Source organism: Eptesicus fuscus, chromosome 15 (genome assembly GCF_027574615.1).
Source record: "Eptesicus fuscus isolate TK198812 chromosome 15, DD_ASM_mEF_20220401, whole genome shotgun sequence".
Classification (NCBI taxonomy): Eukaryota; Metazoa; Chordata; class Mammalia; order Chiroptera; family Vespertilionidae; genus Eptesicus; species Eptesicus fuscus.
In genome coordinates, this window is record NC_072487.1 from 78,465,415 (window position 1) to 78,482,463 (window position 17,049).

Genomic DNA, 17,049 nt, shown 5'->3' on the forward strand with positions numbered 1-17,049 from the left:
GGGCCTGACCCCCTCCCTCTGCAGGGCACATGCGAGCCTCTCCCCGGGGAGGACCGGAGCCTGCCCGGTCGCTGCTGAGCACACTCCTCCTGTGGGCAGACCCCGTTCAGCCCCTCACTTGACGGACGTTTGACTTGTTCACAGTTTGGGGCAATTATGAAAAAGCCACAGATATTCGCATGAGGGCCTTTGTGCACATTTTCATTTCATCCGCTTTTTCATTTCTCTATTAAGATATTGAGCATCGCCCTGACCAGTTTGGCTCAGTGGATGGAGCGTCGGCCTGCAGACTGAAGGGTCCCAGGTTCGATTACGGTCAAGGGCATGGACCTTGGTTGCGGGCACATCCCCAGTGGGGGGTGTGCAGGAGGCAGCTGATCGATGTTTCTCTCTCATCGATGTTTCTGACTCTCTCTCCCTCTCCCTTCCTCTCTGTAAAAAATCAATAAAATATATATTTTTTAAAAAGATATTGAGCCTCTTTACGTGTGTTTATTAGCCTTCCAGGTATCTTCTCTGGGTTGTTTACTTTCTTATTGCTGAGTTGTAAGGGGTCCTTACATAAGCTGGGGACCCGTCCTGTGTCTGTTTCACACACGTTCCCTCTGAGTCTCTCGCCTGTCTTTTCATTTCGTTAGTATCTTCTGAGAAGCAGTTTCTGATCAGCTTTTTCTTTCCTGGCTCCTTTCTTTCCCGGCCGGCCCAGCCTCCCACCTCCACAGCCGCACCCACAGCTCACGGCAAGTCTCTGGTTCAGGAAGGCGATCGCTCCAGCTCAGCTCTGCTCTCCAAAATTGTTCTTGTTACTCGCATCGTTTTTGCTTTTCTACATACGTTTTAGAATCGGTTTGTGAATTTCTACCCAAAAGCCCATCTTGGTTTGGACTGGGGTAGCATTAAGTCTGTTGATGTCAGAGGCATCGACGCCGTCATGCACGAGTGTGACATGGTGCTGACTGATTCAGGTCTTCGAGGCCTCTCGCCAATGTTCTGGAATTTGCAGCATACAAGTATTACATACATGTGTTTTCTGGAGTTTCCAGTAATACGGGAATATTTCATGTTTTCAGTGATTTGAGGGCATTTCTCCAATTTCAATTATTAACTGCTAATATAAACACTGACTTTGTATTCTGTGATCTTGCTACATTCACGTTAATTTTAGTAACTTTTTTATGGCTTAAAACAGCAGAAATTGGTTGTCTTAGTTCTGGTGCCAGAAGCTCAGAATTAAGGTGTCAGGGAAGCCACGCGTCCTCGGGGAGGTGACCGGCCCTGCGAGTCTCCCCTTCGCTGTGGTTCCTCTGAACTGTTGGCATTCTTTGGCTTGTAGTTGCCTCGGGTTCATTAACATTTTATTAGACTTTTGGGGGACTTTCTGCAGAGATGAGCACGTCCGTTGTCAATTTCCAATTGCCGCACCTCGTCTGTCTTGACTTACTGCAATGGGTAGGGTATCAGGGTGACGTGGAACAAGGACGGAGACAGCAGACGTCCTTGCTTCGTCCTTGACCTCGGAGGAGCAGGCGTCAGTCTCCCTCTGCTGAGCAGGTCCTCCGCGGCTGGTTTCTCACAGGTACCCTTCATCAGATGAGGACGTTTCCTTGAATTTCTATTTTATGTAGAATTTTAAAAACCGTAAATGTTCAATTGAGGTGATTATATAGTTTTTCTTGTTTGATATATTAAATTGTATGGATTGATTTTTAAATGTGAACCAAACTTGCATTCCTGGAATAAACCCTGCTTTTGTCATCATGTATTATTTTAGTGTGTGTGTGTGCGTGTGCACACACGCGCGCATGCACGGCTAGATTCAGTTTGCTACAATTACAAGGAAGATTTCTGTGTCTATATTCATGAGGAATGCTGGTCAGTAATTTTTTCCCTTTAACGTCTTTGTTGGGTTTTGGCATCAGAGTAACGCTGGCCTTGTAAAACTGAGAAATACCCTTTTTCTACTTTCTGGAAGAGTCTGTATGGAATTGGCATTATTTCCTCCCTAAATGTTTCGTTACACTTCACCCACGGAACCAGCTGAGCCTGGGGTTTCCTCTATTAGGCTTTTAACTACGAATTTAACTTCTTTAATAAATACAGTGCCACTCAGCTTATCTGCTTTTATAGGTTTTCTGCTCTTGAGTGAGCTTGACACTTGTGCCAAAGCATTTCCCATTTCACTGACGTTGCTAACACTTTTGACATGAAGTTGTCCATGAACTCTGTTACCCAGATGATGTCGCAGGGTCTGTAGTGATGCTCCGCTTTCATCCCTAAGGATGGTTACTTCATCTTCCTTTTGTCTTGATCAGTCTAGTAGATGTTTACTCACATTGCTGATTTGATTTTCAACGCGATCCTCTGGCTGTTGTGTTGAAGGAAGACTGAGGGCGAGAGCAGAGAGCGGCTGGGGCCAGGAAGGCAGCAGGGAGGGCAGCACGGTCCTCACCCGGGTGTATGGAGAAGGCAGAATCAGAAGCTATGATAAGAGATCAGACACTGATGGGAAACGGGGTAAGAAAGAGATGAGCAGCGGGAAGAACAGTCTGCACCCACGGACCGGAAGGCGGGGTGAGCCAGGGCTCTGGGAGCTCACTGGGCCTCCAGGTGCGGACGTGTCCTCGCTGGAGATGAGCAGCCGTGGGAGGCACAGGAGGGATGCAGGGGAGGCCTGGGCTACTGACCACAGCAACGGAGACGGGAGGGGAGGTAGGCCAGACGGAGAGAGAGAAAGGTTTCAAAGAGAAGGCACGAGAAGGGAGAAGAGGCGTCAGCGAGGCCAGGAGGTCGGGGCTCAGACTGCAGAGAGCAGCTGCAGGGCTGTGCCGCGGGACAGCCCCACGGGGGACGGGGCATGAGAAATGAGGGGCGGTATATGCCAGTCTCTTGAGCTGTTTGCTTTGAGGGAAGAAGAGAAACCGGGAAGCTGGTGGAGGGGAAGAGAAGAGTGTTTTAAAGATGGGGGAAATAACAGCGTGTTTATATACGGATACAAATAATCCAGCAGAGGCTGACGGAGCGGGCGGGGGGGGGGGAGGGGAGGGGGGAGAGCAAGGTAGATAATGAGCGCAGGCCGTGTGCGCGAGGCGGGGCCTGGCCTGGCCTCGCCCATCATCTGAGTCAAGGGTGCGATGAGGGGGGCGGGGGGTGGACAGGATACCGCAGGTGCCCCTGGTGATGGATTTTCTCTGGAAGGGGAAGCAGTGATCAGGAGGGTTAGGGTGGGGCCCCCTCTGAGCCCGGGCCTGATGAAGGCTCATTGGGGAGGGGCAGGCGTGGTGCTGGGTGACTGGACAGGGCAGTTAACGTCACTGTGGCTCAGTTTCCTCATGTAAAAAGAAGACACGGTCAGTGCCCAGCACAGGGGCCATGGCAGCCGACCTCGGTGCCCCCTGCAGGCCCACGGCCCCTGCACACCCGCCATGGTGGCTCCTGGGTGACCCCACTCACCTGGGGCCAGCTTGATCTCCAGCGCCGTGCGGATGAGGGCCATCAGCGTGGACGTGAAGTGGACGGTCATGTCCTCGCTGGAGATGGGCATATTCATGCGGACCAGGCGCTGGGAACAGGGGGCAGGTCAGGGCCTGGCTGGCCGGGTCCCCCCAGAGCCACTCAGTGGTGAGGCCCTGGAGGTGAGCCCTGCGGGGCCCGGGACCAGATGAGGCTGGGACATGGGGGTTTTGCCAGCATCCCCGTCCCGCACCCGCCCTCCTGTGAGCTGAGGGTTCTCCCGCTGCAGAGAAGTAGACAGACGGCCCGGTGAATGGCCCCGAGCTGGCCAGAGCCCTGCTCATCCTGCCAACAGGCCCTTCCTCAGCTGCGGGCCCCCTGCCCCTGCCCCCGCCCTCGCCCCTGCCCCTGCCCGAGGTGGGAGGGGTGTGGGGTGCAGGACCAAGGCTGTGTCCTGGGACAACTCAGGGACAGGAGGCAGATCCCTGCCTTCTCCTGGCCCCCCCTCTCCCACACACAGCCTGGAGCACCGAGCAGGGCTGGGCGGCCAGGGGCTGGGCTCCAGAGAGGTGTCCCTCGCCCCAGGAAGGCTCTGCCTCTCCCCTGGAGGAGACCCAGTGCCACTCGCCCGGAGCCGGAGCCTCAGACCCTAGGAGCCGGGGCTGCAGGGAGAGGGACGGGGGCTCCAGGCAGATGGGCAGGTGCCCACAGGTGCCGAGTCCCTCTCCTCCCTCAGTTTCTGCGGACAGATCAGCCCTGCCTCGCACCCTCCACACGTCAGGCCGGAGGCTCGGAGGACGCACGGGCCTCCTGGAGGAAGGGTCCCAGGGGTCTGCAGCGTCCTGAGCACGGAGGGCACGTGCCCACCTGTCCCCTCCCAGCGGCCTGCTGTCCCTCCACAGCATGGGAGCTGGAGGTGGGGCAGGGCCCACCGGGGGCTGGGGGCCTCTGCCCAGCCTGCAGCCTCCGCTGGGGAGGCCGTTCTGCCCCCAGCACCGCCCAGTGTCCTGCCCCCAAATGGAATCCTCAGCCTGACGGAGGGTGGGAGGCCAAGACACAAACCCGCCCCCATCCCCATCCCCCCCAATGCTGGCAAAGCCCCCAGGCACCCCGCTCCTGCTCCTGGCGCTCACACGCCACCTGTGACCAGGCGTCCCCCGCGGACCAGCTCCGGTGGCGGGAGAGGCAGAGGGGCTCCTCTCCAGGGACGCGGGAGGCGCAGAGCAGGGGTCCCGAGAGGAGGGCTCCGTCCAGGGCACCCACCCCCGGAGACTGGAGTCGTGGGAGCAGCAGAGGGGCGAGGCCAGGAGGGAGACAGGCAGCCGGCCTCCCTGCCCTGGCCTCGCCCCCGTGGGCCTCCTGCCTCCTCCCCAGCTTGCTAAGCCCCCACCCTCGCCCGCCTGGCGCCCTGGCCCCTCCACGCCGTCAGCCTCGGCGTTGGCCAGCCCAGGGGAGGGCTCCAAGGCTCCTGTCAGGCCTGTGGCCGCCCTGGCCCTGGTGTCACTGGACAGAGCTCTCCTCTCGGGAACAAAGCCAGGGTCTCGCATGCAGGGCCTGCAGCAGGCACGACACTCATGCCTGGAAGGAGGGGCGGGGGAGAGGGGGAGGGGGAGCCGCTGAGCCAGGGGACAGACAGACAGCGTGACTGACAGAGCAGACAGACAGAAGGAAGCTCTGGTGGGAACTGGCTCAGAGAGAGGGAGGGGCTGTGCAGGGTGGGGCTGGAGGAGCAGGAGGGGGTGGGTGCCTGGGCGGTGGGAGCAGGCTCTGAGTGGGGCGAGGAGGGGAGGAGGGGAGCCTGGAGGGGTCCCTCAGCTCCCCCTCCTGCAGCTCAGCATCCTCAGCAACGGGGGTGGGGTTACAGGACCCCGTGCCCCGAGGCTGTGCTCCCCCTGCAGTCACCCCAAAGATGGCTGGCGCCCTCGAGGCCCTGTCCACGCCCCCAGGGACAGCTCTGGGTACACGGGGCGGTGTCCCTCTGTCTGGGAAGGAGGGGAAATGGCTGGGCAAAGAAAACACAGAGAGACAGCAGCGTGGCAGACAGACAGACGGACAAGCCCGGCGGGAGGGAGCAGCCGCACAGCCTGAGCAGGCGGGTACCTTGTACGCCACTCGAGCGGGGCATCGCTTCCCCAGCCCCAGGGGCGGGGGCATGTGCTTCAGCATCTCAAACATGTCATTGTAAGTGATGCGCCCGCTGCGCCGGCCCAGGGGGTCCACCGAGGCAGAGGGTCCACGGGAGGGTGCGGGGCGGGTGGGGGGGAAGCAGAGAGAACAGATCGGTTATCCAGGTCGGAGCGGGTGTCAGCTGAGTCCAAGGAGGGTCTCCTCCATCGAGCCCTCGTGCCCCAGCCTCACCTCCACGCTGCGCCCCACGCAGGGCGCGGGGTGACCTCTGAGCTAATGGACATGGAGGATGAGGAAGGGCTGCATCGGGGCGGCTTCGGGTGGTCAGGACTGACCTTACACTTTTAGGAACTACGGGCCACGCCGGATCAGAGAGCGGTTTCACCGCCCAGCGTCCCTCCCTGAATGCTTGGTTTGCTGCCAAGTCAGTCGAGAGGCCAAGACGTGGGAAAACCTAGAGCAAGCGGCCGACCAGCGGGCCACCCGTTCTGCAGGACCAACAGCCAGGTGAGCCCCGCTCCAGGCCCAGAGACGCCCGAGGCCGCCCAGGGCGGGGCTGCTGGGGCAGGGGACAGCGTGGGGGGAGGTGGGGGCCAGCGCGGGCTGTGGCCTGGGCCCTGTACCCCCCTGACGCTGGGTCAGGGGCAGGTGGGACCAGTGTCTGGAGTCCATGACCATCTTCCCCAGGTGGGCTGGACCACCTGCCGCAGGGCCTGGCTGGGTCCCAGGCACAGGCAGGCTCAGGCACAGGAGAGGGGGCGGCCTTCCCTTGCAGGTCCTCCCGCGGGCCCTCTGCCCGCCGCTCCCAGGGACGGAGCCCGTGGGTGGTTGGGCTCTCCCCACAGAGGAGCAGGGGGCCTGGTCTGCGAAGCCGACTCTGCCCGGCTCCCCCGCAGCGGCTGCCCAGCCCCCAGCCCAGCAGAAAGCTGTCCATCTCACAGGCTGTCTGTCCCAGCGGCTGGAGGGGGCAGGACACTGGATGGAGGGAAGCACTCGGGAGCTCGGAGTGCGGGGCAGGGCAGGGGAGAGAGGGGAGGTGTCTCATTCTCAAACCAGGAGAAGGTGGCTGCGGAGGCGTGGGGGGAGGATGTCAGGTGGAGGCTCTGAAGGTGCAGACCTTGTAGGCCACCCTCCGGGGGCACTTCTTCCCTACGCCCACGGCGGGGCCACGCGGCGCCACCCCCCACATGTCCTTCTAGGGACGCGGCAGCGGGAAAGGAAGCGCACAGGTTAAGGCAACTCCTGCCGCCGGGGCCTGGCGGGCAGACCTGCAGGGGGAGGGGCGGCGGGAAGCAGCTCCCCGTGGGTCTGGGGCCAGGAGCCCCCGGAACTGCCAGCCCCTCTCACACACACAACCTCTGCTGAGCCCCTCCAGGCGCTCCCCACCCTCTGGCAGCCCCCTCTCAGGAGGCCAAGGACACCCTTGCCCCAGCCAGGCCGAGTCGGCTCCTCCTCCCTGCACTAAGCCCTCAGTCCAATCAGCTCCGAGCTGCGAGGCCTCACTTCTGGAAAAAGGGCACAGAGGAGGAGCCCCACTCTGGCCTCCCCCAAAGTGCGTGCCAACCTCACGGACCACCCCCAAAGGCTGGAGTGAGGGGAGCCCCGTCCAACCCCGCCTGGCCTCAGGCCACAGCCTACTCCCGGCTCCTCTCCCTTCTGCCACCAGTCACAAGTGTGGTCCTCACACAGCCACTAGGGTTCCAGACAGTCACAGCGCTTGTCTAACCCAACCCCAAGGCCTTTCTCAGCCTGGCCCACCGCCCTGGCTCCACTCTCTCCCTTCCAGCAGGACACTCGCCTGTCTCCTGCCCTGCCCCGCCCCACCCTGCCCTTGTACCTGCCCCTGCCCTGCCCTTATACCTGCCCCCGCCCTGCCCTGCCCTGTCTTGCCCCTGCCCTTGTACCTGCCCCCGCCCTGCCCTGCCCTTGTACCTGCCCCTGCCCTGCCCTGCCCCGCCCCACCCTGCCCTTGTACCTGCCCCTGCCCTGCCCCTGCACCGCCCTGCCCTTGTACCTGCCCTGCCCTGCCCCTGCCCTGCCCTTGTACCTGCCCCTGCCCTGCCCTGCCCTGTCTTGCCCCTGCCCTTGTACCTGCCCCTGCCCTGCCCTGCCCTTGTACCTGCCCCTGCCCTGCCCTTGTACCTGCCCCTGCCCTGCCCTGCCCTTGTACCTGCCCCTGCCCTGCCCTTGTACCTGCCCCCGCCCCACCCTGCCCTTGTACCTGCCCCTGCCCTGCCCTGCCCCTGCCCTGCTCTGCCCTTGTACCTGCACCTGCCCCACCTGCACCAGCCCAGAGCTCAGTCTACCCGTCCAGCCAGACTGCATCTCCCTCAGACATACCCTGGCCCCCCATTCTGGTTCCTGTTTCCCCCACAACCCGGCACAGAGACCTCGGGGCCCCGGGCCCAGCACACAGACGCTCAGCACGCGGCCTGGACGGCGAGGGGCAGAGACGAGCTGCCGGTGCTCACAGTGCCCGACGGCAATGCCCGTCAGTCCTCACTCACCACCAGGCGCCGGGGCAGCCGCGGCAGCGGGAGGGCCCTGCACACAGGCACTCACGCACGCACACGTGTACACGGCTGTGCACACGTTCTCATACCCACGCAGGCGCACACAAGTCTGGGAAACGCCATGAAGTCCTGCTGTCTCCCAGTTCCCCCAAGAAGGACATGGCGGTGTCCCCGGGAGTCACTGCCCCGTCAGAGCCAGGGGCCGCTCACAGCATCGGCTGCCCGCCCAGCACGGGGTCAGACCCCACCGGCGCGGGGCCTGCGCTGGGCCTCGCTCTCCGGCGTCTGCAGGGGCCTGTGTCTTCAGCCCAGGCCTCGTGGGGCAGCGGGCGCGTGTGTCCCGTGGTCCCATCTCGGGGCCGTGGCCTGGGGCCAGTGTAGCTGCCGGGGCGCCCCCTCTGGGGGGAGGCTCCCATGTGGTCCTGCTCCTCCCCAGCACGTCCTCCCGCATCCCCCAGGGCGGCTCCCGAGGCCCAGCTGGGCCCCGTCCCCGGGTCCTGCCGCTGCCCCACCGCGCGGACGGGGCTGGGCCTGCACTGACCGCCTGTGCCGGGCCCAGTCCCGTCCCCAACACCTGACTGCGAGGTAACGCCAGCAGCGGAGAGGCGGAAACAGCGCGCCGCCTAGATCCGCGGAGGGGCCCGGAGGGAGCCTCCATCCTGCCGTCTGCGCCTGCCTCAGGCGACAGCCCTCGGGTGGCCACTGTGCCCTCGGACCCGGCAGCCCCGACAGAGGTCCGGGACCCAATGCCCTCAGTGAGGAGAGGACAGGCTCCCAGGCCCCACACCCCGGAAGCAGGACGAGCACCCTGCTCGGCCCCAGGACCTGCCCAGACAGGAAGGGCCTACAGCACCTCCGGTCCTCACTGTGCCGAGGCGGGGTTCGGGGCTGGGGCGGGGATTTGATGGGGGGCCTGTGGGGAGAGCTCCCCGGGCACAGTCTATGCTGAGCTTCCAGCTACATAAAGGCAGGCGGAGCCTGTGCCCCCGTGAGGACGAGGGCCTCGGCCACGGGGACAGAGGGGGATAGCGAGGGGGACGGGGAGGGGCAGCGAGGGGGACGGGGAGGGGCAGCGAGGGGGACGGGGAGGGGCAGCGAGGGGGACGGGGAGGGGCAGCGAGGGGGACGCAGGGCTCTGCTCGCCTGCAGGGAGGTCACGCCATGGGGGAGGGCGCGCGTGGGCGGGCAGGGCTCTCCCGGGAAACAGGGCCTCAGACCACCTCCAACCCAGGCCAGGCCCTTCCTGAGAGCCTGGCTCTGCCTGGAAACGCATCCCCGCAGCTGCTCCCCGGACATCACAGTCACCCCCGCACCCGTCCCTGCAGCAGCCCCACTGCCAGTCCAGAGCTCGGCAGAGCTCAGCTGCGGGAGGTGCCCTGGGGCCGGCATTTCCGCCCACCGAGCCTCCGAGTCCCAGGAGGACCAGGAAGCCTGAGCGACGCCCTGCTGTCCCCCACCTCCAGGGCCTGCACCACCCCCGATGCAACACGCCATTCAGGGCTGGGCTCAGGGCTCAGGGCTCAGGGCTCAGGGCTCAGAGGGTCCCTGAGCCTGGGGAGCTGCCTCTGCGCAGGGAGGCAAGAGGGAGCCCGCCTGGGACGGAGACCAGCGCATCCACGTGGGCAGGAGCCCTGGGCCCCCACAACCGAGGGGACGTTCCCTCAAAACATGCCTGAAGCCACCCCATCCCTATCCTGTGCCCAGGGCCCGGCCCGCCTGAGGACAGGGCGCGGCTCACTCACCAGGCTGCCGGGTCGTACTCAGCCCAGACCCTGATGAACTCGTCCAGGTGGTGAGGCCCTAGGATGGAAGAGTCCCGCGTGAGGTACTCAAAATTGTCCATGATCACAGCCACAAAGAGGTTCAACATCTGCAGGACGGAAGGAGAGAGGAGACATGGAGAGACCTCAGCCTGCCCTCTCCCGCTCCTCCCCCTCCAGCCACCCAGACCTCTCTCGCCGCAGCCTGGCTCCCTGCACCGCCTCCCCCGGGGCCCCCCGCACCATCACCCCTGGGATCCCTGAACTCTGCCTAGAGGCCCCCCGCACCCCTCCCCAGGGCCCCTGCACTCCTAGAGGCCCCCACATCCCACCACCAGTAGCAGCAGCCTCAGCCTCAGAGGTCTAACACTAACCATATTTAGTCCTGATTCCAAGCCCCCGTCCCAATTCAGGCCCCACCATCTAAAGCCCACCATCCGTGCTGCCGTCCAGGTCAGCCCACCCCGCCCACCCTCGCGCCTCGGAGCTGGCCTTCAGGAGGCCACGAGCTCAGGGCCTTTTTAAAAATATATATTTTTATTGATTTCAGAGAGGAAGGGAGAGGCAGAGAGAGAGAAACATCAATGATGAGAATCATTGACTGGCTGCCTCCTGCATGCCCCACACTGGGGATTGAGCCCACAACCCGGGCACGTGCCCTGACCGGGAGTCAAACCCTGACCTCCTGGTTCACAGGTTGACATTCAACCACGGAGCCCCGCCGGCCGGGCTCTTTGCCCATTTCACGTGGTTCTGCTGTTGAGCTGTCAGGGTTCTTTCTGTGCTTTGACCTAACGCCCTGAAGTGTGTGAGCTGTCAATCCTCTCCCCACCCCGGACGCTGTTCCCATCACTGATGTCTTTTGGTGCAGAGAGGCTTTCTGTAACTTAACGACAAACCCGCTAGATGGCTAGGGTGCGGCCTGCAGCTCTGGGCTCTCCGGCCCCACCCCCACCGCGTTCTGAAGGACCCCATTCTGGTGGCTTTCAGCCCGCCCCTTCCTGTGCCAGCTTAAGAACGGCCGCAGTCAGAGCGCCCGGGCCTGACGTCGGAGAGGTGTGCTGACTGCAAAGGCCGCCCGAGAAGACTGGCGCCTCCGAGCTGCGGCCCAGCCCCGTGCCTTCGTCTGGGATTCTTCTGCAAATCCATCTTGGGGAGCCCAGAACCTGGGCGTGGTTGTCATCAGGGGAGGGAGGGGGAGGGCCACGGACGGCGAGGCCCCCACAGGGTGCCAGGGAAGAGCGGCCGCTTCCAATCCTTTGTTCCCGGCTGGTGGTGGGTCTGCAGACCCCGCTGAGCTGCATGCGGCCCGGAGGCGCCTTTCATTTCCCCCATTCGAGGCCACACTGTGTTCCCCCTTATTATCACACCTACAGGGGAAGGCGGGTAAATGCCCCTGTGACTACTCCTGACCCTGTAGCTGCCTCTCCGGGTGTCCCTGGCCAGGTAGCTGCCACTCCTGACAGTGCCCTGTCACCTGTGTCCCTGCTCACTCACGGCTGCCCTGAGTGGGTCCCGACACGCCAGGCAGACCAGACGGAACGAAAGCCACACGCCTGGGACCCGCCCCCCTGCCCCCCCCCCCCCCCGGCCTCCCACGGCCCCAGCTCCTCCTCTGCGCTGGCAGAGGCTGCTCTTCCGTGTCTGTCGCCACCGCCACCGCCACCGCCACCACGGGCACCCTCCAGCGGCTGAGACCGAAGGACAGCTGCCCCGGGGACCCCGCTCTCTCCAAAGCGGCCCAGGGGGTGCTCCTGTTAGGTGAATGGGGCGTGGTCTCGGAGGAAGCAGCTTGCGGTGTCACAAATGGAAACCAGAGATCACGAACGCAGGGGCCCAAGACGGACCGAGCGGAGGCGGCAGCGCGGCACAGCCCGACTCACCAGGAAGGAGCAGAGGAAGATGAAGGAGACGAAGTAGAAGTAGGCGAAGTCGCTGCCGCACTCGCTGGCGTGGGCCTGCTTGTCGCACTCCTGGTTGCTGAGGCAGGACAGCATGATCTCGTGCCAGGCCTCCCCGGTGGCGCTCCTGGGGGGGAGGGAGCGTGAGGCCAGGAGGCGGCTCCGACTGCCTGGGTCCCCTCCCAGAGACCCCATGTGGCTGTCAGGTCTGGGGACAGGAAGCTGCTGCTAGAAAAGGACCCTCAGGCACCAGACTCCCCAGCTGCTCATGGCAAGTGACCAACAGAACCCCGAGCACCAGGTGATGCCCTCCATGGCCCCCGAGCCCTGCAGCCCTGGGCCCCCCACTTCCCAGCCCGGCGGCCTGTCCTTCCACCCGCTCGCGCGTCCCGCCTCTGTCTCCCTCGCCCCGTCCTGCCCGTCAGCGGGCCCATCTCCCAGAGACAGCCTCTGCCTGCGTCCCAGCACCGAGTCATCGCAACGGCTTCCGACACCGTCCTGCTCCCCTGCCCGACGCCCAGCAGGGCCCCTCGAGACAGGTCAGATCTTGTCAGTCACGGCGACAGTCCAAATCCACACGACTGCCCACAGCGCCACGCGACCGCTGCCCACCTTCCCCTGCCCTCGACCTGCTCTGGCCACACCAGCCTCCACTGCTTCCTGAACACACAGGACCCCCACTCGAGAAGCCACCGGAAGCGCCCTCGGGCACTGATTTCTGTTCCTGGGCCCCTCTGTGCACCTGTGGGTCCCCTGGGTGACGCTGGCTGCACCCCACTGATGGTGGCCAGGGGTGAGGGGCACACATAGGGCACAGGACCAGGGGGAAGAGAGAGACCAAGGCTTAGAGCCCAGGCGACCTCCTAGGGCGGCTGCATCAGTGGCCCAGGAGGGCCGTGAGTGAGTCCAGAGTGTCCCGGCCCAAGGCCAGAGGAACGGCGACCTCAGGGTCTGCTTGTGGGAGCAGAGCGAGTGAGAAACTTCCCCACGCAGCGCGGCAAGGCACCCTGGCCTGAGCGCCCCCCACGGAGCACCCTGCGCCTGTCCCCGGGGCGGCCCTCCGAGCAAACCCTGCACAGAGCAACCCCCTCCTCCTTGGCACGGGGGGGGGGGGGGGGGCTGGGCTAATGAGGGACTCTCTGGAGGCAGCAAGACACATGCCCTCTTGCCGTGGCCCCTGCGTCTGCCCTCACACTGGGTGCCCCACCTAAGAACAGTGGCAGGCGCCCAGCACACCTTCTCGGAGGCCTGAGCCCGAAATAAGCCCTGTGCCCCTCGAGGCTCCGCTGGGGGCTCAGCTGCACCCCGAGCCCAGGCCCGGCAGCCCGTCGTGACGGCAGCAGGAGCAGGTGCACTCAGACCAGCACGCGTGGGGGCAGGGGGACGCCAGAGGCTGCGGCCGGAGCAGGAAGTGGACTGGCAGGTGGGCTGGCGGGTGGGGGGCCGGGCCGGTCGCAGCCTCTGAACCCCCAGAAGGAGCCTGTCTGGGGCTCCCGCGCACACACCTGAACAGCAGCATCAGGGCCTGCAGGAACGTCCGGAAGTTGTTGTGCCTGTTGATGCTGGAGTCGTCGTCCAGGGCGATGTTCCCGAACACCTGGAGGGAAGAGCAGGCTGCAGGCCACAGGCGGCTCCTGGAGCCGGGCGGGCGGCGGTGGCTGCGCGTGGACCGGGCCCCGGTGCGGGGGCCGCTTGGCCAGAGCACGGCCAGAGCGTGGGGCCCCGGAGCCGGCCCCGGGCGCACCTGCATGCCGATGATGGCGTAGATGAAGAACAGCATGGCGATCAGGAGGCACACGTAGGGCAAGGCCTGTGGGACACGGAGGCGGGTCAGCGGGCAGTGGCAGTGCCACCCTCCCCACCCCACGGGCCACACCCCTCCGCTGCCGAGAGCACGGGGAGTCTGCGTGCACGGCCGGCCGGCCGCCGGGCTGCGGCTCACCTTGAAGGACTGCACGAAGGTCCAGAGCAGGATGCGGATGGTGTAGCCCTGGCGCAGCAGCTTGATGAGCCGCGCGGCCCGGAACAGGCGCAGGAAGCTGAGGTTGATGAAGTTGTTCTGGGGGAACAAGGCGGTGCTCTGACCCGCGGAACCCGCCTCCCGCACGGAGCTGCCCCCCTTCTCCCCACAGCTGTAGCCGGGGAGGCAGGGCGGGTCAGGGAGAGAACCTCGAAGTCACCGCGCAGTGAGCAGCCCCTTCGGAAGGAAAGCCCGTCATCGCCCTCAGTTCATGCAGCGGCTCCGAGACCGACCCGGCCCCGGCCCCGGCAGGGACAGCGAGGCGGCGGGTCCCTGCTCATGGCCTCCCCTCCCCACAGCACGGAGCCCCCTGGGGCCGCAGAGGCAGCCAATCCTCCTGCGGACGCTCACCAGAGGCCTCCTCCCGCCCACAGACAGGTCTGAACCAGCGCTCCGGCTGCCACAGGTGGCCTGGGGTGCGGCTTCCCCTGGCCGGCGCCTGCGCTATGGCCCACCCTCTGGGGCCCAGCTGGGCAGTGCGGAGGAGAAGGTGCTGTGGCCCAGGCGGCTCCCGCCCCCGCGCTGTCTGAGGCGCGGGCAGGCTGGTGGTCCGAGCCCGTGGTGAGGGGGAGGGACTCAGACCGAGGGCAGCAGCATGCGGGCCGGCCACACTCCAGGGCTGCCTGTCTGGGCTCGGGGCCATGGGGCGGGTGATGGTGTCATGGGCTTCCCGGGACAGTGGCCCCACCCCCCTAGCCGGTGCTTCCTTGATCCTCTCCCCTCAGGGCCTGACCCCTAGTTCCCAGAGGGGCGGGGACTCTGCCTCTGCTGGGGAGGGACCCACGGCTCCCAGGCTCGGCTTGCGGGAGGGACAGGTGGGGACGGGGCCCCTGGGTGGGAGGGCCATCAGCGGGCACGAGGCGGAGCCGGCTGTGGTCCAGACCAGCAGGGGGTAGAGTGGAGTCCGGGTGGGACGCTGGGGTGCAGGCTGCCTACAGCCCCCTCACTGGCTTGTGAAGGGGGACCCCTCAGGGGCCTGGGGACTCTCAGGGGGGCCAGCCTCCTCCAGTGGTGGACACGGGACGAAGGACTTTGTGCACAGGCCAGGGTGGCTCAGGGACATGGAAGGGGCGGAAAGGCCTGCCTCCTGGGGTCTCCCTCTGAAGCCCCTGCTCTGGGGGGTTGGGAGCGGCCAGGGCGGCGGTGACCAGCGCACCTGCCCGGCTCGGAGCGACGTGTTCGGCAGCGGTAGCCCAGACTCCCAGGAACACGGGAGACGCAGCTCCGGGGGAGAGGGGAGCGCACAAAGGAGGCTGGGCTGGTCGCCAAGCTGCTTTGGGTCGAGTCCCTTACCCAGGACTCCAGCTCCCAGCCCGCCTCCCAGGCTTCTCTCTCGGGGCTCCGGGGCATCGGGGCAGGCGGGTGGCAACAGACAGACAGCCCAAGAGCCATGAGGACAGATGGTGACAGCGGCCACAGACGCTCAGGCGCGTGACGGGGACGGCGCTGTGGCTGCACCCGCAGGAGCCGCCAGGCACCGCCACCCGGTCACATGCAGGGCGGGGCAGCCCGCGGCACCTCCCCACGGCGTGCACGGTCACCTCTGGCCTCAGACACCCCTTGGAGGTGGGCACCCCTCCCATCCTCCGAGTCCATGGCTTCCGCGGCACCCAGAAGCAGCTACACCGACCTCAGAGCCGGGCCCGCACCCTCCGTGGGGGAGACCGTCACCGGGGGCGCACTGTCCCGGCCCCTCGGAGCCCCTGCCCTGTGGGGGCCGTGAGCGGGGACTGCACAGCACTGGGCTGGTCACACCCCACCAGGTCAGCACGTCAGTGCCTCTGGTCAAGGTCACAGCGGAGCCAAGGCTGCCGCCCGAGACCCGTGCACACCTGCTGGCCCCACACTCGGCTGATGATGGCGGACACTCCGCCTAGACCCACGCCCACGGCACGTGGGAGACGCTGCTGGGAGCACGGGCTCAGCAACACGAGCCCGAGCCTCTCAGGAGTCTCCACTCCGACCGTGGGCCTCGTCACGAACGCCCCTCCGTTACAGGCAGCGCACCATCGGCCGCCTCGCACGACTGGCCACTCACAGCCTCGGCTCGGCCTGCCCCAGTCTCTGCCCTCCTGTCTGATGGTCCTGGAGACCTGGACGGAGGCCCGTCAGCCACCCGGGCGCCCACAGCCTGCCGGCCCAGGGCACACACACCCAGACCAGGGGCGCCCGGGTGAGGAGCCCGGAGCAGGCTGTCTCCTGGGGCGGTCCCCCCACCTGCGCCCCAGGCTGGCCAGGCAGGCTCTGCAGGAAGGACCCCGGGGGAGACTCCGAAGGAGGCCACTGGGCAGAGCAGCCTCCTGCATCTGCTGCTGACGTGCCACAGAAACCATGGACTCGACCAGGCTCAGCCCAAACCCACGGCCTGCAAAACCTCCCCACCTCCGAGAGTCCGGACACTTCCCGCCCCCTCGGAGCCCCTGTGGGCCCAGACCGTGCAGCGGCCGGAGAGGGGGCGCCGGGCTGCGACCACACCCGGAGAGGGCAGGGCCGGGCAGGGCAGGGCAGGGCCGGGCTAGCAGGATGGACAGCACAGCAAGCCAGGCGAGGGGCTGTAAGAACCATGAAAGTCATGAAACCAACCCTTTCCTACATGTGATGTTTTCATGGATGAACATTTGTGAATTATTTACAAATTGGGGTGTTTGAGCAGCAGGCGAGACAGACAGACGCAGGCATGGTTTCGCAGTGTGTTGGTTGGATGGCGTGAGTCACAGGCAGGTTAAGGTGAGTCAAACAGACAGAAAACAAAGGAGAAAATGGTCAACACGAGCGGAACGCAGGCCCCGGGCGGCACTGGGTGCAGCTTTTGGTAAACGGGCATTTTGCTGAAAATGCATCAAAACGCTGTTTTGAACTTGGTAGGTGATGCAGACAGTGGCGTTCATTTGCATCCTATTTGCAATGCAAATCCAAAATGACACACTTATTTTTTTGTTTCCAGGCAAAGAAATCAATGTCAGTTTCACGCCTGCGGTGCCGTCTCCGAGGCCCTGGGCAGGGCAATCCCTCTGATTGGTTTTTCAAGTTGGGGTGGAACTGACACAAATATTTTTGCCTGAGAAAAACAGTGTGTTCACCAAGATGAAGTGACTACAGATGGAAAGAAAGGCCACGCGGGACGGCGGGCCTCGGGCAGCGCAGAACGGAGCCCACGCAGGTGGGCAGGGAGCTCTCCACCACCCTCAGCCTCCGGCCTGCAGGTGACGCCGCCCCTCGGGCTTGTGGGAAGCAGGGTCTGCCCAGCCACAAGCCACCCGCCTGCGCGTCCACCCGCT

The 17,049-nt window shown here is 64.7% G+C and overlaps 1 protein-coding gene across 2 annotated transcripts in view; it reads right to left on the reverse strand.

Annotated features, from left to right (window-relative positions):
* CACNA1B (calcium voltage-gated channel subunit alpha1 B) overlaps positions 1 to 17,049 on the reverse strand; it is a 108,696-nt gene that overhangs the window by 5,980 nt on the left and 85,667 nt on the right. For both annotated transcript variants that reach the window (XM_054726819.1, XM_054726820.1), the window contains exons 33-39: positions 13,694 to 13,810; positions 13,496 to 13,561; positions 13,257 to 13,348; positions 11,734 to 11,878; positions 9,833 to 9,960; positions 5,551 to 5,647; positions 3,451 to 3,559 (exon numbers count right to left, since the gene is read on the reverse strand). In XM_054726819.1, coding sequence (XP_054582794.1) covers positions 3,451 to 3,559; positions 5,551 to 5,647; positions 9,833 to 9,960; positions 11,734 to 11,878; positions 13,257 to 13,348; positions 13,496 to 13,561; positions 13,694 to 13,810 — 754 coding nt within the window. The remainder of the gene's footprint in view (positions 1 to 3,450; positions 3,560 to 5,550; positions 5,648 to 9,832; positions 9,961 to 11,733; positions 11,879 to 13,256; positions 13,349 to 13,495; positions 13,562 to 13,693; positions 13,811 to 17,049) is intronic.